Source organism: Jaculus jaculus, chromosome 5, assembly GCF_020740685.1.
Source record: "Jaculus jaculus isolate mJacJac1 chromosome 5, mJacJac1.mat.Y.cur, whole genome shotgun sequence".
Taxonomy (NCBI): Eukaryota; Metazoa; Chordata; class Mammalia; order Rodentia; family Dipodidae; genus Jaculus; species Jaculus jaculus.
Window position 1 is genome coordinate 29,790,019 of NC_059106.1, and position 24,517 is coordinate 29,814,535.

The 24,517-nt window shown below is 44.2% G+C and overlaps 1 protein-coding gene and 1 pseudogene across 1 annotated transcript in view; both read right to left on the reverse strand.

Moving 5' to 3' along the window:
• The window catches only part of LOC101600050 (zinc finger protein 883-like), a 69,855-nt gene that overhangs the window by 44,200 nt on the left and 1,138 nt on the right, over positions 1-24,517 (reverse strand). Inside the window, exons 2-3 of the mRNA XM_045148948.1 lie at positions 12,226-12,352; positions 3,072-3,164 (exon numbers count right to left, since the gene is read on the reverse strand). Of these exons, the coding sequence (XP_045004883.1) occupies positions 3,072-3,164; positions 12,226-12,352 (220 nt within the window). The remainder of the gene's footprint in view (positions 1-3,071; positions 3,165-12,225; positions 12,353-24,517) is intronic.
• On the reverse strand, positions 1,669-1,789 carry LOC123461364 (annotated as a pseudogene).

The following is a 24,517-nucleotide window of genomic DNA, read 5'->3' on the forward strand; positions in this document are numbered from 1 at the left end:
TGTATTTTACGAGAGAAAGCAAGAGCGAGAGAGAGAGAGAGAGAGAGAGAAATGGTGCACCAGGGCCTTAGACATTGTAAATGAACTCCAGATATATCTACCACCTTGTGTGTCTGGCTTATGTGGGATCTGGAGTCAAAACTGGGTCCTTCGGCTTCACAGGCAAGAATCTTAACCACCAGGCCATCTCTCTAGCTCCAAAGCAAATAAATTTTATTCATTAGAAATCAAAACTGAACAGAGCACTAGTGAACACTGAAAAAGAAAAATACAGGAGTAAAGGTTAGCACAACTGTGAAGGCAAAAATTAACGAATGTATGGGACAAAAAGAAAAATTGATGCAGAAAAGATCTTGAGGCCAAGCCATCTGGACTTAGTATTCTCTTCCCCTGTGGTAATCTACAAGCTGGGGTTCACAAGTCACCAGAGGGTGTGAGCACTAAAACTCCCATACCTCCAGATCCCTGTGGCTTAATTTTCTCAGTGATTCTGCATTGGACACTTTTGGGTGCCAGAGTTGTCTGGCAGGGTGTCCACAGCCTCCAGGGGTTTTATCTGTTGCCTGTTTGCAAGTCCAAAGAATAGGTGACACCTTGCTTTAGTACTACATGTCATGTGGATATATGCAACCAATTTATTTGCAATTATTAATTAGTGTGCCATGCAAAATGAGATAGTGACCCCAAAACCACTCCATTTCACTACATACTGCAAGAACTATAGTTGGGCTGGTGATGCAGCTCAGGTGGAAGGTAGATCATCTCCTTAGCCTGCACAAAGCCCTGGGACTGACCACTACACTGCATAAAACCAGGTGTGGTGGGGCGCACCTGTACTCTCAGCACTCTGTAGGTAGAGGTGGACTAAGACGCTCAAAGTTACCCTGGGATACACAGCAAAGTTGAGGCCAGCCTGTAGTACATGAGAACCTGTGACAACATGCAAAGGAAGATTAAAAAAACCATGTCTTTTTTGTTTCTTTTTCCTATGGTGATGAATGTCTGTCTGCTCTACACAGGATCTCTGGACACCCTAGGTGTATGTTGTTTACATTGTGGGTGGGGCTTTAAATTATGCTTCCATTTTTTTTAAGCTAAAAACCTGTATTTTTAAGTCTAATGTAATGAACCTGCAGTTAATCAAACATTAATTTAGGTAGCTTATCCAAATGGATCTCGCAGATGTACTGGTGATGGGAACCCATCAGGGCATCACTCCACCACTGAGCACATGGTCAGCCTTTCCCCTCCTTTCCCATCAGGGTTCCCACAAACTGCCTGCCAAGGGTGGTTAATTACAGACCCGAGTCACTGCCCATACACTTGGTTTCAAGTTATGTTTGGGCTGAGGTGGCTTAACGGTTAAGGCGCTTGCAAAAGTCAAGGAGCCTAGGTTCGATTCTCCAGTACCCTAGGCGGCGAATTCATCTGGAGTGAGTTTGTAGACCAAAGGCCTTGGCGCGTCCATTCTCCATGTGCCTTTCTCTTTCAAGTAAGTATGAAGCTCCTGTCCAAACCAACTTCCAACCTGATCGCACATCCCAGTTGGGTTGGAAATCACCCAGGGCAGCGGACATGTTGTGGAAGGGAAAAGCATGCGAATACGCGCGCCCTGGGCACTTTAGCCCCGAGTGAACACCGCCTGCCCCCCTCCAGGCCCGGGAACGGCGATGTGGCTCGCGGTTAAAGGGGCCGCCCGCAGCGGGCCAAGCGGCCCCAGTTATGCGCGAGAGCGTACTGTGGCGCCGCAGCTAGACCCCTGCGGGCGGCGGGGGCTCAAAGGCAGCGCGTATGCTTCAATTTTTTTCCATTGCAAAGTAAACAAAAATAAATGAATAATTCCTTAACTTTGAGTTCCATTTATGCCTTTCCTAAAGTACAACAAAATATATTGTTAACTCTCCTTAGAGTAAACATTCTTGGGCTCTTACCTGCCTATGATACACTACAATAAAGCATCACTTTTCTCTCACAGAATGCAAGTGTTTTATGAAGAGATACACATGTATAGTTGCTATTAGTATCACCCCAAGAAAAAAAAGAAGACTGAAAATGAGGTCATGAAAGACCAAGTATTGGGAGAATATAACAAGAAAGGACAAATGAAACAATCTATGATAAAAACCCAAGAGAAGAGAGATTGTTCAGTGGTTAAGGTACTTGCCTGCAAAGGCTAATTAATGGCCCTGATTCAATTCCCCAGTGCCCATGGAAAGCCAGATACACAAGGTGGCACAGGCATCTGGAGTTCATTTGCAGGAGCTAGCAGTCCTGGCATGCCCATTCTCTGTCTCTCTCCCCCTGCTTACAAATAAATAAATAAAAATATTACCAAAAAAAAAAAAAAAAGAGGGAAAATGGGCACACCACATCTCTCCCTCTCTCTCTCTACTTCCACATAAATTAAGAAATTAAACAGAAAAAAAAAAAGGAAAGAATGACAAGTGTAAATGTAAGTAAACAATTAGCCTATAAAATCTCTAACTAGAGACTTGAGATGGCTTAGCAGTTAAGGCATTTGCTGGCAAAGCCAAGGGATCCACCAGGTTCAACTCCCCAGTGCCCACATGAGCCAGATGCACAAGGTGGCACATGTATCTGGAGTTCATTTGGAGTGGCCAGAAGCCCTGACATGCCCATTCTCTCTCTCTAAAATAAATAAATAATTAAAAAAATCTCTAAGTAAGTGGGTATGGTTGTACATGCCTGTAAGCCTAGAACATTGGAGGCCTAGAAGGAGGATCAATAGTTCAAGTTGTGCCTCCTTTACACAGCAAGTTTGAGGCCAGCCTAGGCTGCATAATATCCTGTTTTGAAAAGCCAGAAGGAAAATTTCTAAGAAGGTCTGTATGTGTATAGATGGAGCCAAATCTAAGAAAATATGCTTCAGTAGAAAATCAGAAGGATTGACATGGGTAATCTGAAAACGTAGAAATGAGATTTCTGATGTACAAGAACCCCTGTCTTTAGGACTCGGATTGGATAAAAGTTGGTGAAAACAGCTCAGCATGACCAATGTCTGATGAGATTCCTTCTTACTGACATCCCTTACTCAGTATTCATGTACTGACCTGCGGGGCTCCAGACCGAGGCTTCAGGGGCACTCCATGGCTCAAATCCATGCTCCAACTTGAAGATCAACTCAGGTTTGGTCATGCAGTGTCCTGTGAGTGGGAAATGATATACAAATTACTCCAGAGTGCAAATTGAGGTACACTGATAGAAGATGGCAGCTCCAATTCAGGAATTGCACTGTGATCAATGAGTTAGAAGATTTAAGTAGAGAGGATTTACACTTACACTCTTCACTAAAATGTCACTTGCTAGTGACATAAAATTTCATGGAAACAAACCCTAAATATTACTTTTAGGAAAATGTAGACAACCTCCCCTCCCATTACCACCAGCGTTAGCAGAGCCTCTGCAGAACAGAGGCCTCCAGGGATCAGAGCCGCCCCTCCCCCACCCACAGCATCCTGCACAGGTGAGGATCTGAAGACTGACCAACCCCTGAGCAGAGCTCACAGTGCACTGAAGAGGGAACCAGCTTCACACTCTAATGTAGCAGAGAGAGAAAGTCACCCCTAAAGGAAATTGGGCTGTTTCATACTGGGGCAAAGCTAGGTCTATAAGCTTGCTCTGAAGTGTTAATTGCAGCTTCAGTATCAGGGCAGACTGCTAAAGAACAGAATCCCAGGAAAGGAAAGAATTCAAAACCTAGCCCACTATGACAATAATAATGTCAGGACTGATTGATGGATGTTTAGCCTATTTTGCCATTCATAAATAAGTTGTGTCAAGATTAACTTTGCATACAGTATCCTTTTTTCTTCCTTCCTTCTCTCCCTCCCTCCCTCCCTCCCTCCCTCCCTTCCTTCCTTCCTTCCTTCCTTCCTTCCTTTTTTCCTTTCTTTCTTGTGGATGGGGTCTTAACTCTGGCCCAGGCTGACCTGGAACCCAGAGCATCCCAGAACTATTAACCTCCCAACTGACCACATTAAGAGTATGAGTCACTACACCTCACCAGCTTAAGAACCTTGGTTTTTTTAGTTTATATACTTGTTTCAATCCCACTTCAAGCAGAAATATCCCATTGTGATACCATTTGTGTATGACTCAAGTTATTTTTCTGCATGTCATTACTATTGGAATCTACTTGCTTACTTCTGCTTTCTTTCTGATTTCTTTCCCACATTCTCTCCTCCTTATCACCCTCTCCTTATAGTCTATAAGTACAACATGCCACAGCCTCAATAAGTTTTAAAATGTGTGGAAACTAACAGGATCCCCACTTTCCTCTGCCCAATACTTGTGTCAACTCCATCCTTTTCCAAAGTTAATATTAACTTTGAAGCCACCCTAACTGCTTCAACATTGCTTCCACATCAAAATAACCAAAACCCTAGCATGTTTCTACCGGCTTTGTTCATTTACCCACAAGCAGTTACTGAAGTCAAAAGGAACACTGTGGTTAATTCACTACTAGGACATTTGCATAGTAACCATGTGGTGGTTTGATTCAGGTGTCCCCCATAAACTTAGGTGTTCTGAATGCTAGGTTCCCAGCTGATGGATATTTGGGAATTAATGCCTCCTGGAGGGAGTGTATTGTTGGGGGCGGGCTTATGGGTATTAAAGCCAGTTTCCCCATGCCAGTGTTTGGCACACCCTCCTGTTGCTGTGGTCCATCTTCTGTTGGCTAGGGGGTGATGTCCACCCTCTGCTCATGCCATTGTTTTCCCCTGCCATCGTGGAGCTTCCCCTCGAGCCTCTAAGCCAAAATAAATCTCTTTTTCCCAGAAGCTGCTTTTGGTTGGGTGATTTCTACCAGCAATGCGAACCGGACTGCAACAGTAAAGTGGTACCGAGGAGTGGGATTGCTGCCAGACACCTGACTGTGTGGCTTCGGCCTTTTGGAGCTGATTTTCAAGAGGAATGTGGGAGGATTTGAAACCTTGGCCTAAGAGATGCCTTGCAGTGCTGTAAGTACAGCTTGATGGTCTATCCTGGTCTGAGCTGCAAGACCTGAATGCAGTAACAACTATGGACTGTGAGGTTTGGCTTATGAGGGTGAGAAAGAGCTGTGCCTGGACTGGGCTAGCAGTTTGTGTGAGAAGCTTGCTCTTGTGCCCATGTCCTGAGAAGTTGTGCAGGGTTGCTTTGCGTAGAAATGAACTGGTGTGTGCAGAGGGATATGGCACAGAAAGAAAAATCTTTGGGTGAACTCTTGCCTGTTCAGCTGCAACTGAGATTACAACCTTTGAGACTGGGCTAGCTGACCTGCGCTAGGGCAACAAGAAGAATGTAGACTCTTTTGAAGGGGTCTGAGTGCTCAAGGAGTGTCCTGTTCTTCAAAGTCTGCTTTAATCCCCCCTGGATTAACAAATTGGCACCCTACCTGGTATTGTGGAGTATTAGAAATGCTGGAAAGAGGGTCATTGAGTTTGCAACACGGTCTTGTGTTTTGGAAATGGCCATGGGCAGTGTGAAGCGGGTTTGCTGATTGCCTGCATAGAGACCCCATGGGGCCATGAGGATGAACCGTGGCTTGCAGTGGAGACCCAGTGGAGATGCCGGGACCATGAGATGGCTGCCGAGGAGCTGCCGGCCCCGATGAAGTTTCCCAGGACTGTGAGTAGCCTAACTGGAGGGGCGGAATTGGAATGCCTGAGACTTGTCACTGGCTAGAGTTGTTGGACTTGAAGCTACAGAGTTTGATGTTTGCTCTGGTTGTTTTAAATCTTGTATTGGTTGAATGTTTCTTTGCTATGCCCAATGCCATCTTTTGCAGTGTGAATATTTATTCTGTGTCATTATGGGTTTTTTTGGGGTTATATTTTGGTATTATGGCTCAGTTAAAAGATCTTGGGGCTGGAGAGATGGCTTAGCGGTTAAGCGCTTGCCTGTGAAGCCTCAGGACCCCGGTTCGAGGCTCGGTTCCCCAGGTCCCACGTTAGCCAGATGCACAAGGGGGCGCACGCGTCTGGAGTTCGTTTGCAGAGGCTGGAAGCCCTGGCGCGCCCATTCTCTCTCTCTCTCCCTCTATCTGTCTTTCTCTCTGTGTCTGTCACTCTCAAATAAAAAATAAAAAAAAAAATTTTAAAAAAAAAAAGATCTTGAACTATGGGGATGTATGAACATCATTGAGATTGATAAAAACTATGGGGACATTTAAAGTCAGACTGAAAGCATTGTATTTTATATCATGTATGGTTATCAGTTTATGGGGGCCAGGGGCGGAATGTGGTGGTTTGATTCAGGTGTCCCCCATAAACTTAGGTGTTCTGAATGCTAGGTTCCCAGCTGATGGATATTTGGGAATTAATGACTCCTGGAGGGAGTGTATTGTTGGGGGCGGGCTTATGGGTATTAAAGCCAGTTTCCCCATGCCAGTGTTTGGCACACCCTCCTGTTGCTGTGGTCCATCTTCTGTTGGCCAGGGGGTGATGTCCACCCTCTGCTCATGCCATCGTTTTTCCCTGCCATCATGGAGCTTCCCCTCGAGCCTCTAAGCCAAAATAAATCTCTTTTTCCCAGAAGCTGCTCTTGGTTGGGTGATTTCTACCAGCAATGCGAACCGGACTGCAACAACCATATCTAACAGGTTGGATCACTTCTGTGTTACTCTGGGAACAATAAAGAAGCCACCTCTGTCACCTTGAGCTCCTTCTCTGAAGATATAATTTCAGGTCTACACATCTGACATCTAAAAAACATAAGCATTAAAATAAGATGCAACAATCTCTACATAGTAACACAAAAAACAAGGCAACATACTTCCACCAAAATTCTAAGTCCAACAGTAATGACCTTCATCCAGTGAGACTGAATTAAATGAAATGTCAGAGAATCCCACCTTCAACGCAAGGTGGCCAATCTAGAACATTCCAGCAAAAAGAAACACAAATTAGTAAGGAGGTATGAGTAGGAATTTCAAGACATTCAGAACATGAAGAGATCTCGGGATAGGACGGGAATTTCTAAAGGCATAGTGACTAATTTTAACAAAATTATAGAAGAAAATTCCTGAAAACTAGGGAAAGCAGTGCCAACATAGATACAGGAGTCATTTACAACACCAAACTCTTCTTCACCATATTATAACTAAACTACCATTCGCAGAAAACAAAGAACACATATTGAAAGTGATAAGAAAGAAGCAGCTAGTCAGATGTAAAAGCAAGCCCATCAGAAGAACAGCACATTACTCAATAGAAGCTTGAAATGTCGACAGAGCTTGAAACGATATATTCCAAGTTCTGAAAGACAACAACCGCCAACCCAGACTACTATATCCAGCAAAGTTTCCATCATAGTTGAAGGATAAAAATGAACTATCTGGGCTGGAGAGATGGCTTAGTGGTAAAGGTGTTTGCCTGCGAAACCTAAGAACTTGCTTGTGGAGATCATTTGCAGAGGCTAGGGGCCCTGGTGGGCCATTCTCTCTCACCCTCTCCTCCCCACCATAAATACATAAAAGTAAAATAAAATGAACTATCCATGATAAAAATAAGCTGAAGGAATATATGTCCACTAAGCCAGCTCTACGGATAATACTTGAAGGATATTTTGGTCTGAAAGAAAGGAAAAGTAAATACATAAGACTACACGAAATAAAAAATCAAGCTTGAATAATACTAAATGCAAGAGAACAACAGAAAAGCAGCAAATGCTACAAAATCAAGGAAAAAAATAACAGGAATAAATACACATCTATCAACATAATTTTTAATATTGATGGTCTCAATGCTCTAATGAAAGGCACAGACTTGCAGGATGGATTAAAAGCCAAGATCCTTGTGTTTTCTGTCTACAAGAACAAACCTCTCCATACCAGACAGCAGTACCTTAGGGTAAAGGGATTGAAAATGGTATTTCAAGCAAATGAAACAAGCAGGTGTTACTGTTCTAATAACTGACAGGATATACTTCACACCAACACTGGTTAGAAGAGATAAAGAAGGTTACTTTATACTGACTAAGGGAACAATCCAACAAGAGGACATGACAGAAAGAAACACATATCTGCACCAAACATGTGTGCACTCAACTTCATTCAATGAACACTACTAGATGGAAAGTCACAGATAACCCCAAGCCCAAAAGTACTGATTGACTTCCACACACCACATTCACACACCGACGGTCATCCCAGAAAACCATAAACAGAGAAGCATTTGGAGTAAATGACATCATAGAACAAATGGACCTAACAGACATCTATAGAACATTCTTTATAAATGTTTCAGAAGACACATTCTATAAATTAGACATATTCTCTAAAATATAACATATATTAGGACACAAAGGAAATCTTAACAAGGAAAGTTGAAATAATTCTTTGTACTCTCGTCTGTTCACAACTGCATAAAGGTGGTTCTTTGAAAGGATAAATAAGATGGATAAAAGCTTAATGAAAAGACACCAAATAAATAAAATTAGACATGAAAACAGGACCTATTATAATACATACCAAAGAAATTCATAAAATCACATGGATATACCTAAAAATACATGCTCCACTAAATTGGAGAATCTAAAACAAATGGGTGAATGTTTAGATACATATGGCCAACCAAACTTAAAGCAAGAGGAGATAAACTACTTAAACAGACCTATAACAAGCAATGAGATCAAAGCATTTATTAAAAATCTCCTGACAAAATTAAGTCCAGGACAAGATTTCACTGGTGAAGTTTATCAGACCTTCATAGAATAACACCAATCCTTCTCAAACTATTCCATAAAGCACAAAAGGAAGCAATAATACCAAACTCCTTCCATGAAGCCAGTAGTACTGTGACATCAAAGCCAGATAAAGACACAATAAAAAAGAAAATTATATCAGGGCATGATGGCACGGGCCTTTATTCCTAGCACTTGGCAGGCAGAGATAGGAGAATTGTGAGTTTAAGGACAGCCTGGGACTACAGAGTAAATTCCAGGTTAGCCGTGGCTAGAGGAAGACCCTACCTCAAAAAAAAAAAAAAAAAAAGAAAAGAAATAAAGGAATATTAATTACACACCAATCTCCCTCATAAACACAGATGCAAAATTTGTCAGCAAAATACTAACAAACAGAACACAGGAACACATAAAAAGAATTATTCACCCTAATTCAAGTGAGTTTTATTTCAGAGATTCAGGGTTAGCTCAACATGTGTTAATCAAAAAATATAATATACAACATATAAATGAACTCAAGAATAAAAATCACCTGATCTCAAAAGATGCAGAAAAGGCATTTAACAAAACCAAATATCCCTTCATGTTAAAAGTACTAAAGAAATTGGAAATGAAAGGAACCTTTCTCAATATAATAGAGGCTATTTATGACAAACCTATAGCCAACATTATACTAAATGTGGGAAGACTCAAAGCATTTTCACAACAATTAGGAACAAGACAAAGATGTACACTTTCACAACATTTATTTTTAAAAGTAATAGAAGTCTTAGCTACAGCAATAAAACAAGGGACACAAATAAAAGAGATACAAAATAAGAAGTCAAAAGATCACTATTAGCAGATTATATGATTCTAATAAGGGGCCCTAAATATACTACCAGAAAACTGTGAAAAGTGAAACACTTTCAGCAGAGTAACAGGATACAAAATTAACACTCAGAAATCAGTAGCCTTCCTACATACCAATAACATAGTAAGGATGAAATCGGGGAAATGCTTCCATTCACAATTGCCTAAAAGGAAGGGAGGGAGGGGGGCCAGGAGGGAGGGAAAAGAAAAGAATAAAAAGAAAAGAAAAGAAGTCAGAAATCCCAGCAGATTGCTGAGAGTTCAAAGACAGCCTGAGACTAAATAATGAATTCCAGGTCAGCTTGGGCTAGAGCAAGACCCTACAGCAAAATAAATAAATAAATAAATACCTTGGAATAAACATAACTAAGGAATGAACACTTTAAAACACTTAAGAGAGGGCTGGAGAGATGGCTTAGCGGTTAAGCGCTTGCCTGTGAAGCCTAAGGACCCTGGTTCGAGGCTCGATTCCCCAGGACCCACATTAGCCAGATGCACAAGGGGGCGCAGGCGTCTGGAGTTCATTTGCAGTGGCTGGAGGCCCTGGCGTGCCCATTCTCTCTCTCTCTCTGTCTCTTTCTCTCTGTCTGTCGCTCTAAAATAAATAAAATAACAACAAAAAAATTTAAAAAACAAAAACAAAAAAACACTTAAGAGAGAAGTTAAAGACACTAGGAAATGGAAAGACATAAGCTATTCATGGACTGGAAGAGTCAATATTGTGAAAATGTCTACCTTACCAAAAGCAATCTACAGATATGCTATCCTCATCAAAATTCCAATAGCAACCAGGCGTGGTGGCACCCGCCTTTAATCCCAGCACTTGGAAGGCTAAGGTAGGAAGATCAAGATCACTGTGACTACATCCTGAGACTACATTGTGAATTCCAGGGCAGCCTGGGCCACAGTGAGATCCTACCTCAAAAAAACAAAAAATAAATGAATAATAAATAAATCCAGTGGCAATCCTTAATAAAGTAGAAATAACACTAAAAATTCATTTGGAACCAGAGGAAAAAAATACAAACAAGCCGGGCATGGTGGTGCAAATCTTTAATCCCAGGACTTGGGAGGCAGAGGTAGGAGGACCGCAGTGAGTTCAAGGCCACCCTGAGACCACTGAGTGAAATCCATATCAGCTTGGGCTACAGCAAGACCCTACCTCGATAGATAAATAAAATAAAAAGCAAACAGCCAAAGCAATTCTGAGCCACAAAAATGAGGCTGGTGGTGTCACCATACCTGATTAGAAGATATATTATTACAGAGCCATAATAACAAAATCAGCATGGTACTGGCACAAAAACAGACATTTCAATCAAAAGAACAGAGTAGAGAACCTAGATATAAATGTAGGCAGCTACAGCCATCTGATTTTTTTTTTACAAAAATGCAATTATTCACTTAGATAAAACACAGCCTCTTCAATAACTAGAGCGAGCACTAGAGGAAAAAGCAAGGGACACACTCCAACTTCTAGGCACAGGCAATGGCTTTCTGACTAGAACCCCAGTTGCTAAGAAAAGAAGGCCACTAATTAATTACTGGGACCTCAGAACATTAAAAAAGCTTTTGTACAGCAAAGGACATTGTGAATATAGAATGCAAGAAAATCTTTGCCAGTTACAATCTGAGAGAAGATTAATATCTAGGATATACAAAGAACTCAAAAAAAAAATTATGCCCCTCAAATATTGCAGGCTATTGGCAAAGCTCTTGGTTGCCCACCATAACCAAATGCAAGAACATATTGCTGAAGATAGCACATGCTTGGGTTATAGGTCACTGAGAAATCAAGCTGGAGCTGAGCCAGAAGGCCCTTCCCTAGTGACTAGCTATCAGGGTGGTAGAAAGACCTATGCAATCTGTTGGGAGAGAAGCGTCATCAACAGTCTTAAAACAGTAATGGATCCTGCAAGCTTAATACTAGTCAGCCAGGCCAAATGCAAAAATTAGTGTAATGGTGGCATATCTGAAATCCAACTATTTTCTGATTGGACTTGAAGCCCACTCCACAGAAGGGAAACCCCTAACTGATACTGTAAACCTAATAAAAAGCCTATGGCTGGGGAGGTCATAAGCACTAGGGGAAAAAAGTACTACTGTTTTGTCTGCCTACATGGATATATTATGTCCATAAAACAGCCCTCTGAATACTAACGTTTATGCCCTGAGATCAATGCTATTCTCAATTTTGGTGAGAGAAGTTTCTCTTTATAGCTGGTAGTGACTATGAGGGTTCTCAAAATTCACCAAAGTGCTGAAAAGAAACAACAGTGGCTATACGACTGTTGAACAGTATAGAGGAGAATGGGATGGGGAGTGCATAGTATTTACAACATACATATTTACTAGGCTGCATATGGAGGTGATGAGTAACTTCTGGGCCATAGAATAGTAGTACTTATATGGTAGATATCAATTAATTATTTCAAAATAGCTATAAGAAATTTTAAGGGTTCCCAATACAAATTAGCTCTGCCTGAGATAACTTAACATTTATATATCTGATCATTACAAACTATGTCACTACTGCAAAGCCATGATATTCTCAATAAACATGTGGTATTGCCATGTGTCAGGTAAAGTGTGTAATACAGAATTAGTATGAGACGCTAACAATGACTCCTCTACTCATCAACCAAAGATAATGTAATTGCTGTAAGAGTTACAGGGAGTCAGACTCACCCAAGAACAGCAGGCTGCTGTAGTTCTCCAGCATCACATCCCTGTAGAGGGTCCTCTGGGCAGCATCCAGCTCCTGCCACTCCTCCCAGGTGAAGTCCACAGACACGTCCTCAAATGACAGGGACCCCTGCAATGACACAGTTCTCTTCAACACAAGTCCTCAGCCTTGGGAAGAAATGGTGGGAAAATTCACTCTACTCTGTGCCTGAGGTCCTGAAGCCTTCATAGACTTCTTGCCTAATAGCTAAACCATGCCTCAGGTCCCATGAAAGCCTAGCCAAAGTAGTCTCCCAAGGGTCAGAGCCATGTGGGTGACACCTAATGTCATCAGAACCCAAAGAAAGAGATTAGGACAGAAACAGAGTTCAATGTGTTTGGAAGACAGAATAAAACTGGATGTTCCAGGAAGAAGTATGAGCTCGTCTTAGGCATATGTTTTGAGTTCGTTCAATGATTATGGCTAGGCAAAGCTGCTTTCAGCACCTGGAACTGGGGTGCTGCAGTGGGCAAAGCCATGCAGCACACAAATGTCCTATCACTTGACAGGAGCACCTTCCTCAGGGACAAAGGGACCATCCAGATTAGTGGTAAAAACAGCTCCTGGAAGCCCGCTGGAACCCAGACACCTGGTAACCCACTGATGTCTGTGTCTGACTCCACAGAACTTCCATCTTGAACTTCCTATAGGTCCTCTGCCACCAACCATCAAGACAGATATCACTGGTGCCGTGGCTATTCATCTCATCACCAGAACTGTGTGGTTCAAGAAGAGGACTATGGAACATCTGATGAGACTCCCTTGGGAGCTCTTCTAATCCAACTCTGAACTCTTGGACTAGGCTGAGCCACTCCAACTGAGTGAAGAGATAGAGAGGTGCCCTGCTGAGGCCTAGCTAAGGCAGGGGAGAGCTCCATGTATGGTTGTTCACTTAGAATGTCATTAGCATAGCTGTCAGGTGTGAAGTGCTAAGTAAACTGTGTGATGGATAGTGTTATGCCCAGTTCTCGGCCCAGTGACCACCAAGGAGAACCAAACACATATGCAAAGGCAAAGAGCTTTATTTTGGGCTTAAGCTCGGACTCTTGACTTTACCAGTGCAATGGATCCATGCAAGAGCCCAGAGTGGCATGAGAGCAGGGTTTTTATAGGGATTTGAACAAAGAAGTAGGGGATGGTTACATGATTGGTTGATTTAAACAGTAACTGCACTTGTACTCTACTGATTGGCTTAGGGTACTAGAGGGCAAAGTTGGAGGGCAGAGGATAGGAGAATTCCAGGCAGATTAGGTAACCTTTATTGTGATTGGCTATGTGTACTTGAGGAACTTTAAGCAAGCTTAGAGGAACTTTAAGCAAACTTATCTATGACCACAGGAATGTATGGCATAAGCAGTTTATAGTTTTTCCAGTAACTGGTAAACCCACCCTTACCAGAAAATAAAAACTTAGACTTTGCTGGGAAACTGAGGACTCTGAAGCCTGTCATGGCATCCCTCTGGTTCCTGAGTCCTTCATTCCCCCCTCTCTTTGTACCATGAGGAGCCAATCTTGGATCCTGGTTAGGTTAATGAGTGGAGTCTAATGGGCCTAATGATATATACTATGATTTTAAAACCATAAGCTGTACTGTATTAATGCATTCTCTAGCAAAAGCAACCATTCTATTTATAATGCAAGGTCCTATTGTGATCAGCAACAAAAATAAAAGTAATGGCCCTGCTAAAGCAGACAACATAGTAGTTAATCATGGGAAATGACTGAACCATGACTCAAACCTTCCTTGAGAATCTTCTCATTCTTTTTTTCTTTTTAGCAATCCCTCATGAACTTTGGCTAGTGATTCTTTAACAACTCCGGAGTGATCAGCGTAGAAGCAGCATTCTTCGCCCAGGGCTGCACATAGCCCTCCTTGTTGAATAAAAAGCGAATCAAAACCCCTTCTATTTTGAAGGACTACCTCCGCTAGAGAAGCGAGTGACTCCTGCAGGTGAGAGATTGGTTTTTCTAATTCCTGAATGTCCAAGTCTATAGCTGTTCTAAGGCCAGTGCACTGCTGCTTTTGGGTTATTAAGGAGGTTATTCCTGTTCCTGCTCCTGTAAGGTCCAAACCTATCAGTAAGCGAACAGTTAGGGCAGTAATAGGTTCTCTTTTTATCCTAACTGGATCCTTACCTAGTTGTTGGTTTATTTCTTCAACAGAGTGATAGGTTATGTTGGGGATTACCCATACCTGGACACAGAAATCCTTAGCATTATTTAACACAGATGCACTAACACAGGGGGTGAGTCCTCTGCTGCAAGCCCACCAGGAGTCTTTGAAGGGAATGAGATAGGAGGAGGAAGTATTGATAAAAATGCTCTGATTGCACAAGGGAGGGGGGAATGAATTAGGGCTGGTACCACTAATGCATAGTCCTTCTCCTGATACTTGTCGGATGGTGAGCCTTATAGTTCTTGGCTGTTGCCATCTACATTTATTTACATCTGATCACATATTATATGAATCAGAGACTGTGTTGAAATCCCAGTCTGGTCTAGTCAAAGGGAAGAAGGTATCAACGATAGCCTGATTATTGGCGGGATTCCCATCATCGCCCCTCTCTAAGACATTCACCTTCATCTCAGAGCCATCACTCTTCCCTAGGGCCCTGCTCACCTCCCTCGCACCTTATCGTCTTTCCATACACCTTTCGGGCTCATCTTCCTCCAGAGATCCTCCTCCCAGTCCAAGGTCCATCAGCAACATCTCTCTGAGCCTTCTGAAGCCCTTGGAGCCTAGTGCTCGCAGTGATTTACACAGATCAGTGAGGGCCAGCAGGCCAGCTGACTTCCTCTGTGGAGGTAGTATACTGTTGGGGGCAGGCATACAGGTGTTATTGCCAGCTTCCTCTTGCCAGTGTTCAGCACTCTTCTATTGCTGCTGTCCATCTGGACTTGGCCAGGAGATGATGTCCACTCTCTGATCATGCCATTGTTTTCCCCTGGCATCATGAAGCTTCCCCTCGAGTGAAAGCTAAAATAAACCTCCTCCCCCCCTCCCCATAAGCTGCTCTTGGTCAGGTAGTTTCTACCAGCAATGAGAACCTGACTACAACAGTGACTGAAAGTGGGATTCAGGGCTCTAAGCCTGGCACACACATGCTCTCTACCACTTAAGTGTACAGCCTGTTTTTATAGTTTTCTGTTTGAACAGGGTTTTACTAAGTTGAATTTTGGTTTAGAATCTGATCAGTACTGAGGCTGCTTTTGAGCTTTCACATCTTCCTCCTGCCTCAGCCTCAGGAGCCAGAATTACAGGCCTGCACTATCTAGCATAGAGGTGAGGCTGGAACTTGGATCTAAGGCCCCTCTCCATCTCTCAGAGTAACAAGCAGGACATGTTAAGACAGGGGGATGGATGTGAAAAAGAGTGAGGCCTCTGCTCACGTATGCTTCTGGAATCCTGCATCCTGAGTTAATCATCCACAGGGCTGGGGGCTGCCCCAAGTCCCTTCCCAGAGCAGGGCTCCACGCTATGGTGTCAAAGAAACACAACTAATGACACACAGGTATCAAAGGACAAAAATTGACAAAACTAAAACTGGTGGCTCATACCTATAAATCCCTGTGCCCGGGAGGTTAAGTCAGGAGGACTGCCATAAGCTTAAGGCCTGCCTGGGTTACAGATGGCTCAGAGTTAAGAGCCCTTGCTGTCCACGCATGGAACCGACTTCAGTCCCCAGCATCCACAGAAAAAGCTGGGCGTGGCTGTGCACATGTGTAGCCCAGTGCTCATGGGAGCAGACAGGAGGGCTGCTGGGGCTAGAAGGGAAGACGGGGTTACTGAAACAGCATGAGCTCCAAGTTCTGTGAGAGAACCTTTCTTAAAGAAATAAAGTGGAAGAATGAGTTGAGTATAGAGCCTCAATCTTTAATCCCAGCACTACAGAGAATGAGGTATGAGGACTGACATGAGTTTGAGACTAGTCTGGGCTACAGAGTGGGCTCCAGTCCAGCTTGGATCAGAGTGGGACCCTGCCTCAAAACAAAAGCAACAAAAAAGTGAAAGAGTAATAGAGGTGACCACCTGATACTGTCCTCAAGCCACATCTACTACTACCACACAACGCAAAATAAATAATACACACACATACATACAAAGTAGTAAAACAGAGTAGGGATGAAGGGAGCAATGCAGGATAGGAAAGATTTACTGTAACACAGGGACAGACAAAAACAGAACCAAGGACTCCATGGGAAGTTTGGAGTACAGACTCCATCTCTCTACCAAATCTCTAAACCCTCTCCACTGCCCTTGTGATTCAGTTACCACGCTTTTTCCAAAGCCCCATGGTGTGGACAAGAAGCTGAGGTAGCTATGCCAGGGAGGCAGAAGCACAGTTATTGTCTGATACCTTGCAATGTGCTAGTCCTTGCCAGGGTTTTTAAAAGGACAGGGTGTTAGCCCTGATGTCACAGGACTATAATGCCAGCTATTTGAATGGCCATGGATCCCAAGTTCATGGCCAGCCTGGGATTCAAACTGAGATCATCTCTCAAAACTAGCAAACATAAAAAAAAAAAAAAAAAGGCATGGCATAGTGGTTAACATTTGTAATACTAGTACTTGAGAGCCTGAGGTAGTTGGGTGACTGTGAATTTGAGGCCATCTGGGTGAGTTCCAGATCAACCTTGGCTAGAGAGATTCCCTGTCAACAAAAGAAAGATAGGGAATGTACTCATGGATGGCAGAGAACTCAAGAGGGATTGCTTCACTAAAGCCACTGAGCCAGGAACTGGGAATCTTAAGGACTCCAGGACCTGAAGGAATGTGACCCAGAGATACTAAGAAAGATAGGTGAGTGAAAGCAGAGACAAAGGGGGTGGTGCTCACATGCCTATTTGGACAGTCAGAGAGATAGATACAGATGCTGAGACAGAGTCATTACAGAAATACAGAAATTCATGACCTTGCAGTACCTGACACTACGCAAGACCATCATAATAGGAGGAAAAGATAATGACATCAAAAATAAATAAATAAATAAGAGAGACTGATTGAGAGGGGGAAGGGGTATAATGGAGAGTAGAGCTGCAAAGGGGAAAGTGGAGTGGGTGGCGAATTACCATGGGATATTGTGTACAATTATGGAAGTTGTCAATTAACAAAAAAAAAAAAGGGGGCTTGAGAGAGCAGATGGGGCACTTGCCTGCAAAGCCAAAGGACCCAGGTTCAAGTTCCCAGGACCCATGTAAGCCAGATGCACAAGGTGGTTCATGTGTCTGGAGTTCATTTGCACAGACTGGAACGCCCATTCTCTACCCCCCCACCCCCACCCCCACCTTCCTCTCTCTCAAATAAATAAATTTTTTAAAACTTAAAAAAAAAGAAATACAGAGATCCAAAGATAGACAGCCAGAGACACCATATGGGTGGGGCTATGAGCTCTTACTCAGCCTCCCTGGGGGCAGAGAAGAGATTCATGGATCCAGGAAATTCCTGAGGTGGAAACAAGGAAGAGGACAGACATCACCCAGTTAAGCTGGCAGAACCCATGTTGTTAAGCTGCACCAGGCTCTGGTTCCAGTCCCCATCTCTGGATGCTCTGTATCCTGGTAGATACTCTGCTGCAGCCATGACAATGGGTCCTGGTACCTGGGCACCAGATCCAACAGCACACAGCCTTTAGTACCATACAAGTCTAAAGTGCTGATGGGCATGAGACTCTTTGGGCCAGCTCCAAACACAATGGCAGTACTTGGGCACCATGATAGATTGGTCTCCCAAGGGTAATGCCAAATGGGGCCACCAAAAGTCACTAGAGGCCAGACACAGATCTCAGGACACAAATAGATGGGTCTTAAGTAGCTGAGTAGTGGAAGGGAACCAAATGTCCCAGGACATATGAGATTGTCTAGACACCAGGTTGCAATGCAGACCAACAGAAACCCTAGAGAAGGGTCCCAGAGTTGGGGATCAGGCACCCTGGTAACATTATTCAGAAGCCAAGTGGCATGGACAATTGGGAGCAAGAAGACACTGTCTAGTAGTACAGATATGGGGGTTACAACATCTCTCCCCTTGATCAGGAAGCCAGCCCACAAACTAACCATTTCTAGCTGGCGGGTCATATATGTCCTCCAGTGGACCTTCAGTCAGCAGCGTGTCACAGGGATTCCTAAAAAATTCAAAATTTCAATATATCTGGAAAAGGAAGAAGGCTATATATTAATGTCATACATGCTCAGGACTTAAGCATGGTCCATTACTATTTTGTTTTGTTTTTCATTGTTTTTTTCTTTTTTTGAGATAGGACTCATATTAGCCCATGCTGACCTACACTCTGCAGCCTCAGGTTTACCTAGAACTCAAGGCTCTCCCTCTACCTCACCCTCCAGAGTTCCGTGATTAAAGGCTTGTGCCATCAAGCTGGCTTTGTGCTAAATTACTGACACACGGGACAGAAGACTTTAAGCAGATTCCACAGTGAGGACTCCTTTCCTTTCCCAATCCCTTTCACTCTCCCCCTCTTTCTATCCTGCCTCATTCTCTCCATAGGTCATGCCTTCATCCGTCAGATTTCCTCAACATGGCCCTTACTTTCAGAATGTGGTTTTCCCCAACAGTCTCATGCCTTAGAACCTGTTCTCAGACTGCTACAGACTGACCTCTCCCTCAGATCCATACTTCCTTGCTGGAAATACCACCACATCCCGCAGACTTCCACCTAACCCTGAAATCCTCCCATACTCCCAGGGATATACTTATTCCCTTAGGAAGTCATCATGTTATGGCCCTAACATTCATCTCTTAATCCAGGTCTCTTTATCAGGCCCTTATTTCCATGCTTACACCCTGAGTTCTTCCATCACAATTTTTATGCCCATCTTCCTTACTCAGTCCACTTAGTCACTCAGCCAAATCTGGAGAATGGGCCCCATTCTCTCCCATCCCACCGAGGCTTCTCTTTGCTTAGTGTAGCCACAGCCTTCCAGAGTCCGGTGGCACTCAAGCTACAAGCCTGTGTTTCCCAATGTGGCAAAAAATAAGAGTCTCACCCTCTCCTATCATCAGCTTCCTTTTCTGTACAGTGAGTCAAACAAGTTCCCTATCACAGCCACTGTACAGACAGGGCTAATTCATTTTGATCCCCACAGTTGTAAGTGGTAAAAGTGGAATTCAAAAATCACAAAAATTTGTTTTTTTTTTTTTTTTTGTTGTTGTTGTTTTTTGAGCAAAGGAGCCACTATGTGGACCAAGCAGCCTTCAACAGGCAATTCTGACATGTCAGGCTCCCATGTACTTGGATTACAGGTGAGCATGACCTTTCTATGCTCAATCTAAATAAGGCTATAGTGTCTCACTTACAGATGAGAACCATGATACCCCCCATTACATGGCCTGGCTGTCTGCCATACCCTCACTGTAAACCATGTCCTTCTGTCCTAAAATGTTCCTGAGACCCACTGATGACAGGACTCAAAATCCACACAGGCTGAGCAATGCTGCAGTGGTGGTGGCGGGGTGGGCGGTGGGGGGGGGGGGCAACACAGTGTCTGTTTCCCAGGTGTCCAAGGAAGCAAGCCTGATGTCACCATGCTGTGATTTGGCTCTTTTTGTAGACCCAGCTCAAGGATAAAGGGGAAGGATAAAGTCATGGATGAGCCCCAGATAGGTTGTTTCTCTTCTGTGCCACAGACATAGGTCTCACTCCTGGAAGCTGGTCTACATTCACATCTGGTGTCAACCTAAGCTTGTTCAAAGGATGATACTTAGACATAGAGAAGGATCACTTGACCTTAGGACAATCTCTCCCAATCTGTGATCCCTACCAATTTTCCTCAGTTGATAGAATCCACTGGCTCTTGCAGAAGCTCTCCATTATTCTATGAAAAAGTTAAGATCTAATCTTCCTCCTTGCTGCTACAATTCCTGCATTTGGAAACAGCAAAGCCAAGGTAGTGAGAGTTGTGCTGTCAGATACCTGCAGATGTTCCTGAAACTAGGAAGTCACTCCTCCCATGCCTCAGCTTTCCCATCCCAACTGTTCTGTACTAGGGCTTAACAATTAGAGCTGGCAAGGCCACTGAGAAATCCTGCTGAAACTGAGCTGATAGCCTCCTCCATGTAGACCAGCTGACAGATAGCTGGAAGAAGCCATTCTGCATGCAGTTCAATGGGTGAAAGAGAAATCACCAGTGAAGATACTCAACAGTGGACACTGCAAGCCTTACATTTGGCCAGCCAGGCCAAATGAGCCAACAGGTGCAATAGTGGAATGTCTGTTACAGGGGAAACCAACTGCCCTCTACCTGGACTGGAGGTCCGCTCCATGGAAGGGAATACATCCCTGATACTGAAAACTTAAAACAGGAGTAGTCATGAGCCCTAGAGGTGTAACGTCTGCTGTTGTCTGGCTAAATGTATATAGTATGCTTATCAAACTGCCCAGTAAGCACTTCTGTTAATGCTCATCTCCTTTTATTAATGGTACTCTCACTTTTGGTAGAGAATCTTCTCTTTTCAGATGGCAGTGACCTTGAGATGACTCAGAAGGTATCATGATGATGGAAAGAAATGACTGCAGTGCTCAGTACTGCAATATCTCTATCACACCTTCCAAGGCTCAGGGTCTAATGTGGAAGAGGTGGCAGAAAGAATGTAAGAGCCAAAGGAAGGGTAGGACTCCTTACAACGTGCTCCCTCCAGACATAAAATGGCCTGGATATTCATGGCCTCACAGTGCCTGATACTACATGCATAAGACCATCATAAGAGGAGGAAATCATGACATCAAAATTAAAAGACTGATTGAGATGGGGAGGGTCTATGATGGAGAATGGAGTTTCAAAGGGGGGGGAGGGATGGTACTACCATGGGGTATTTTTTATAATCATGGAAGTTGTTAATAAAAATTTGGAAGGAAAAAAAAAGAATTAGAGCTGTTCCATAGCCACTAGCCTGTTACCAGATCAGCTGGTTAGAAACAAGATGCTGGAGCCACAGAAATCAGATTTTAAATCTGTTGTCTCCTAGTACATGGCCAGAGCAGTGAGTTCAGATGTGACTTTTAGCTGAATTCTCACATGTGCAAGTTATTACATGATCCAACTTCTAGCTTGGCCTATCTCAACTCATCTGTGTCTTTAAAAGGTGAAAAGGATAAGACAGCAATGCAGGCAGAAATGGGAGCACATGATTTAATGCCAGCAGTCGAGATGCTGAGACAGCAGGCCTGCCACGAGTAGGAAGCCAGTCGAGACTACACAGTGATTTCTAAGTCAGCCTAAGCTGAACCAAACAAAAACACAGAAAGCCTGATGTGGCACATGTCTGTAATCCAACCCATGTGTAGGCTGAGGCAGGAAGGAGGAACACTCTGAGTTGGAGGTCATCTTAGGGTGCAGGCAGAGGTCTTGGTCCATCAACACTGAAACAGGGTGGGTGCTCATTATACTTCTGCATCAGGGGTGGCCCTGACGCTGGAGGGAAGCTGGTATGGGAGCTGGACTTTCCATATCAGCAGAACATTCTGGAATTCAGACAGCTGCAAGATAGAACTGACTCCTGTTCCCTCCCCCGGACCCCATGAACTTTCCCTTTTAGGTGCTTTTTGCTAGCCAGGCACCTCTGCTTTTGCCTTGGCCCACCTGGGTTCTCAAGCACTGTTCCTCCCATCAGGTTTACATCTGGGAAAGGAGTAAAGGACACACTTAGAGGTCACATCCATTTCTGTCTTAAGATTGGCTCAGTGCTAGTTTAACACTTGTATTAAATATCTCTATTCAGAAGGAATGTGGACTCTGTAGAGAAGTTTCACAGCCCAGCTTGCTAAGTGTTTTGGAACTCAGGGCTGTAACCAAGATCCCACAGTAGGGAGGCATTTTTTCTATCTCGTGTCTCATTTATTTTCCATGATTTTCCATCCTGCATCATTCCTAAGTGAAGCCATGCTTCCACCCTCAGACCTTCAAAATCTTCTCCCTCAAATCTCCCCACCTTCCTCAGAACTGGCCTGATCCTAGCTAAAATGTCATCTTCCCTCAAAACATTTTGCCCACAGTTGTCTCACAACCACTTACTTATATTCTCAGATTACTGTAGGCTCTACGTCCTGCCTTAGCCTCCCTCATCTCACCTCCTGACAAACTACCTTCTAATCAGGAAGACTCCCTCTCTCAAGGTGTCACACTTTCAGACTCCCTTCAAATCTCTTCTTCTCTCAACTTCTCCTTCTTCAAACTGCCCCACCCTACTCAGTCCTCACCCTTCTGCAGACTGTGCTTCCTCTCTCACACCCTCACCACACAGAAGATCACTTCCTCCTTCAGATATTCACCTCATCCCTCAAGCCTACACCTCCCCACTAGGGCCATAACATCTTCCCTCAGGCCCTGGTACCACCCCCACACCTTGTCTTCTTCCCAGGCCTGTCTTCCTCCCACAGTTCCTTCTCCCTCAGATAATTTATTACCTCATCTATCCACAGACACTGTGGACCATCAACAATATCTCTCCCAGCCCTGCACAGGCTCCTATAAGCTCAGTACAGGGCCACTACATGAGCTTCCCCAATGTGGGTCAGTGGGGAAACACCCCTCTAAGCCAATCCCTTGGGATTATCTTCTCCTAAAGTCCAGTGGGGCAGAGCAACCTATCCCACACCTCACCTGGTTTTCAGGTCCCAGAAGGAAGGATGGGCGGGCTCTAAGGCAGCCCCCAGGGTTTTCAAGGCAATTCTTTTCTCTGTCATGGCCCCACCATGATGGCAGACAGGGAGTGGTGCAGCACCACTTACCCATTTACCACAAGAACAAACTGAGACATAACAGCGAGGGAGGGAGTCTTCTCTGAGGGCCCACATGGAGATCATGATTGGAAAGTAGGACCCTGTGCATGTCAGGGAAACCCTCTATCACTGACCTGAACCCCCTTCTTTTCTTGCTTTATTTTTTTAAGACAAGGTCTCACTAAATTCCCCAGATTGGCCTTGAACTCAGTCTGCAGTGCAGGCTTGTCATAGTATCTGATCCTTCCCCCTGCCTTACTCTCCTCAGCAGGCAGGACTATAGATCTACATCACTACATTTGCCTTGGAGGTGAGATTTTCACCAAGGTCTACTCCTGTTTCACCTCAGCAGGGCACTGAGGAGGAAATCAAACACACAGGGAAAGAGGCTGAAGGGGTGAAGCTGCTCCTGGAATCCCCTGTCCACAGTTAAGGATACAAAATCCTATGAGCCATAAAATCCCTTCCCAGACCAGACCAGACCTTCACACTCACACTCAGGGTGTCAGAGAGACACCAGGAGGGGCACAGCGACAGAGATGGTGAGACAAAACAGGGCTTGCTGCTGGGGTTGGTAGCTCAGGCCCATGCATTTCAATGCTTAACAGCTGAAACAAGAAATCTGTTCTAAGATTGAGGCCAGTTTAGGCTAGACTGAGACCAAGTCTAAGCAAATAACAAGAAAATGTACAAACAGAATAAGTTAGGGGACAAGGGATGAAGGAACAGATTTGCAGATAGATGTATGAAGACAACTGGAATCTGCACATCTTCTGGCATGTTTGGGATGAAGCCATCATTATCCTGCCCCAAAGCCCCCCCCACCATCCCTGTTACTCAGTTACCATGACTCAACCCCAGTTAAATCCTGAAAGGTTGCGGGACCCCACCTTAGGAGGAAGATGAGGACGAGGAAGAGGAGGAGGGAGACTCTGCCCTACCTAGCCAGGCCCTGAGCATCTGCTTCAAGCCCCCTGACTTGTTCTTCTACCCAAGATAGTAGGGGAAACAGTAAAACAGGGAGAGCAAACCATCACCCACATTGAAGGACTGGGGCCTGGGGACCTAACTGTGGCTTGCTAGCTTTCTTTGCATCTTACTGTCTCTCCCTCTTCTCCTCATAATCTCTGCACCTATGTCTCCAAGTCTCTTTGGCAACTGCCAGAGCTCAGTCCGGTACAAGGGCTCTGGCTGGGCACAGGGACCCTTTAGCACTAAGACACAGTCAGTGTTTCTGTGAAATTACTCCTCTCCCCCAAACTGCCCTTGGGAAGGTGTGCAGAAGGCCAAGCTGGAGTCAGGGACTGAGAAGGGCAGCGAGAGCTTGGGGTGCTGACATGTGCCAGTCACTGTCCTGGGATCCTATCTCCCTGCCACAAAAGAGGACACAGAGCTGGCCCTGTCATACAAAACTGTCATCCTACCTCCCTGGGAAGCCAAGGCAGGAGACCACATTGTAAAGACCTGCCTGGGCTACAGTGAGACCATATTTCATAACAGAGAGCTTACTTAACAAGCATGA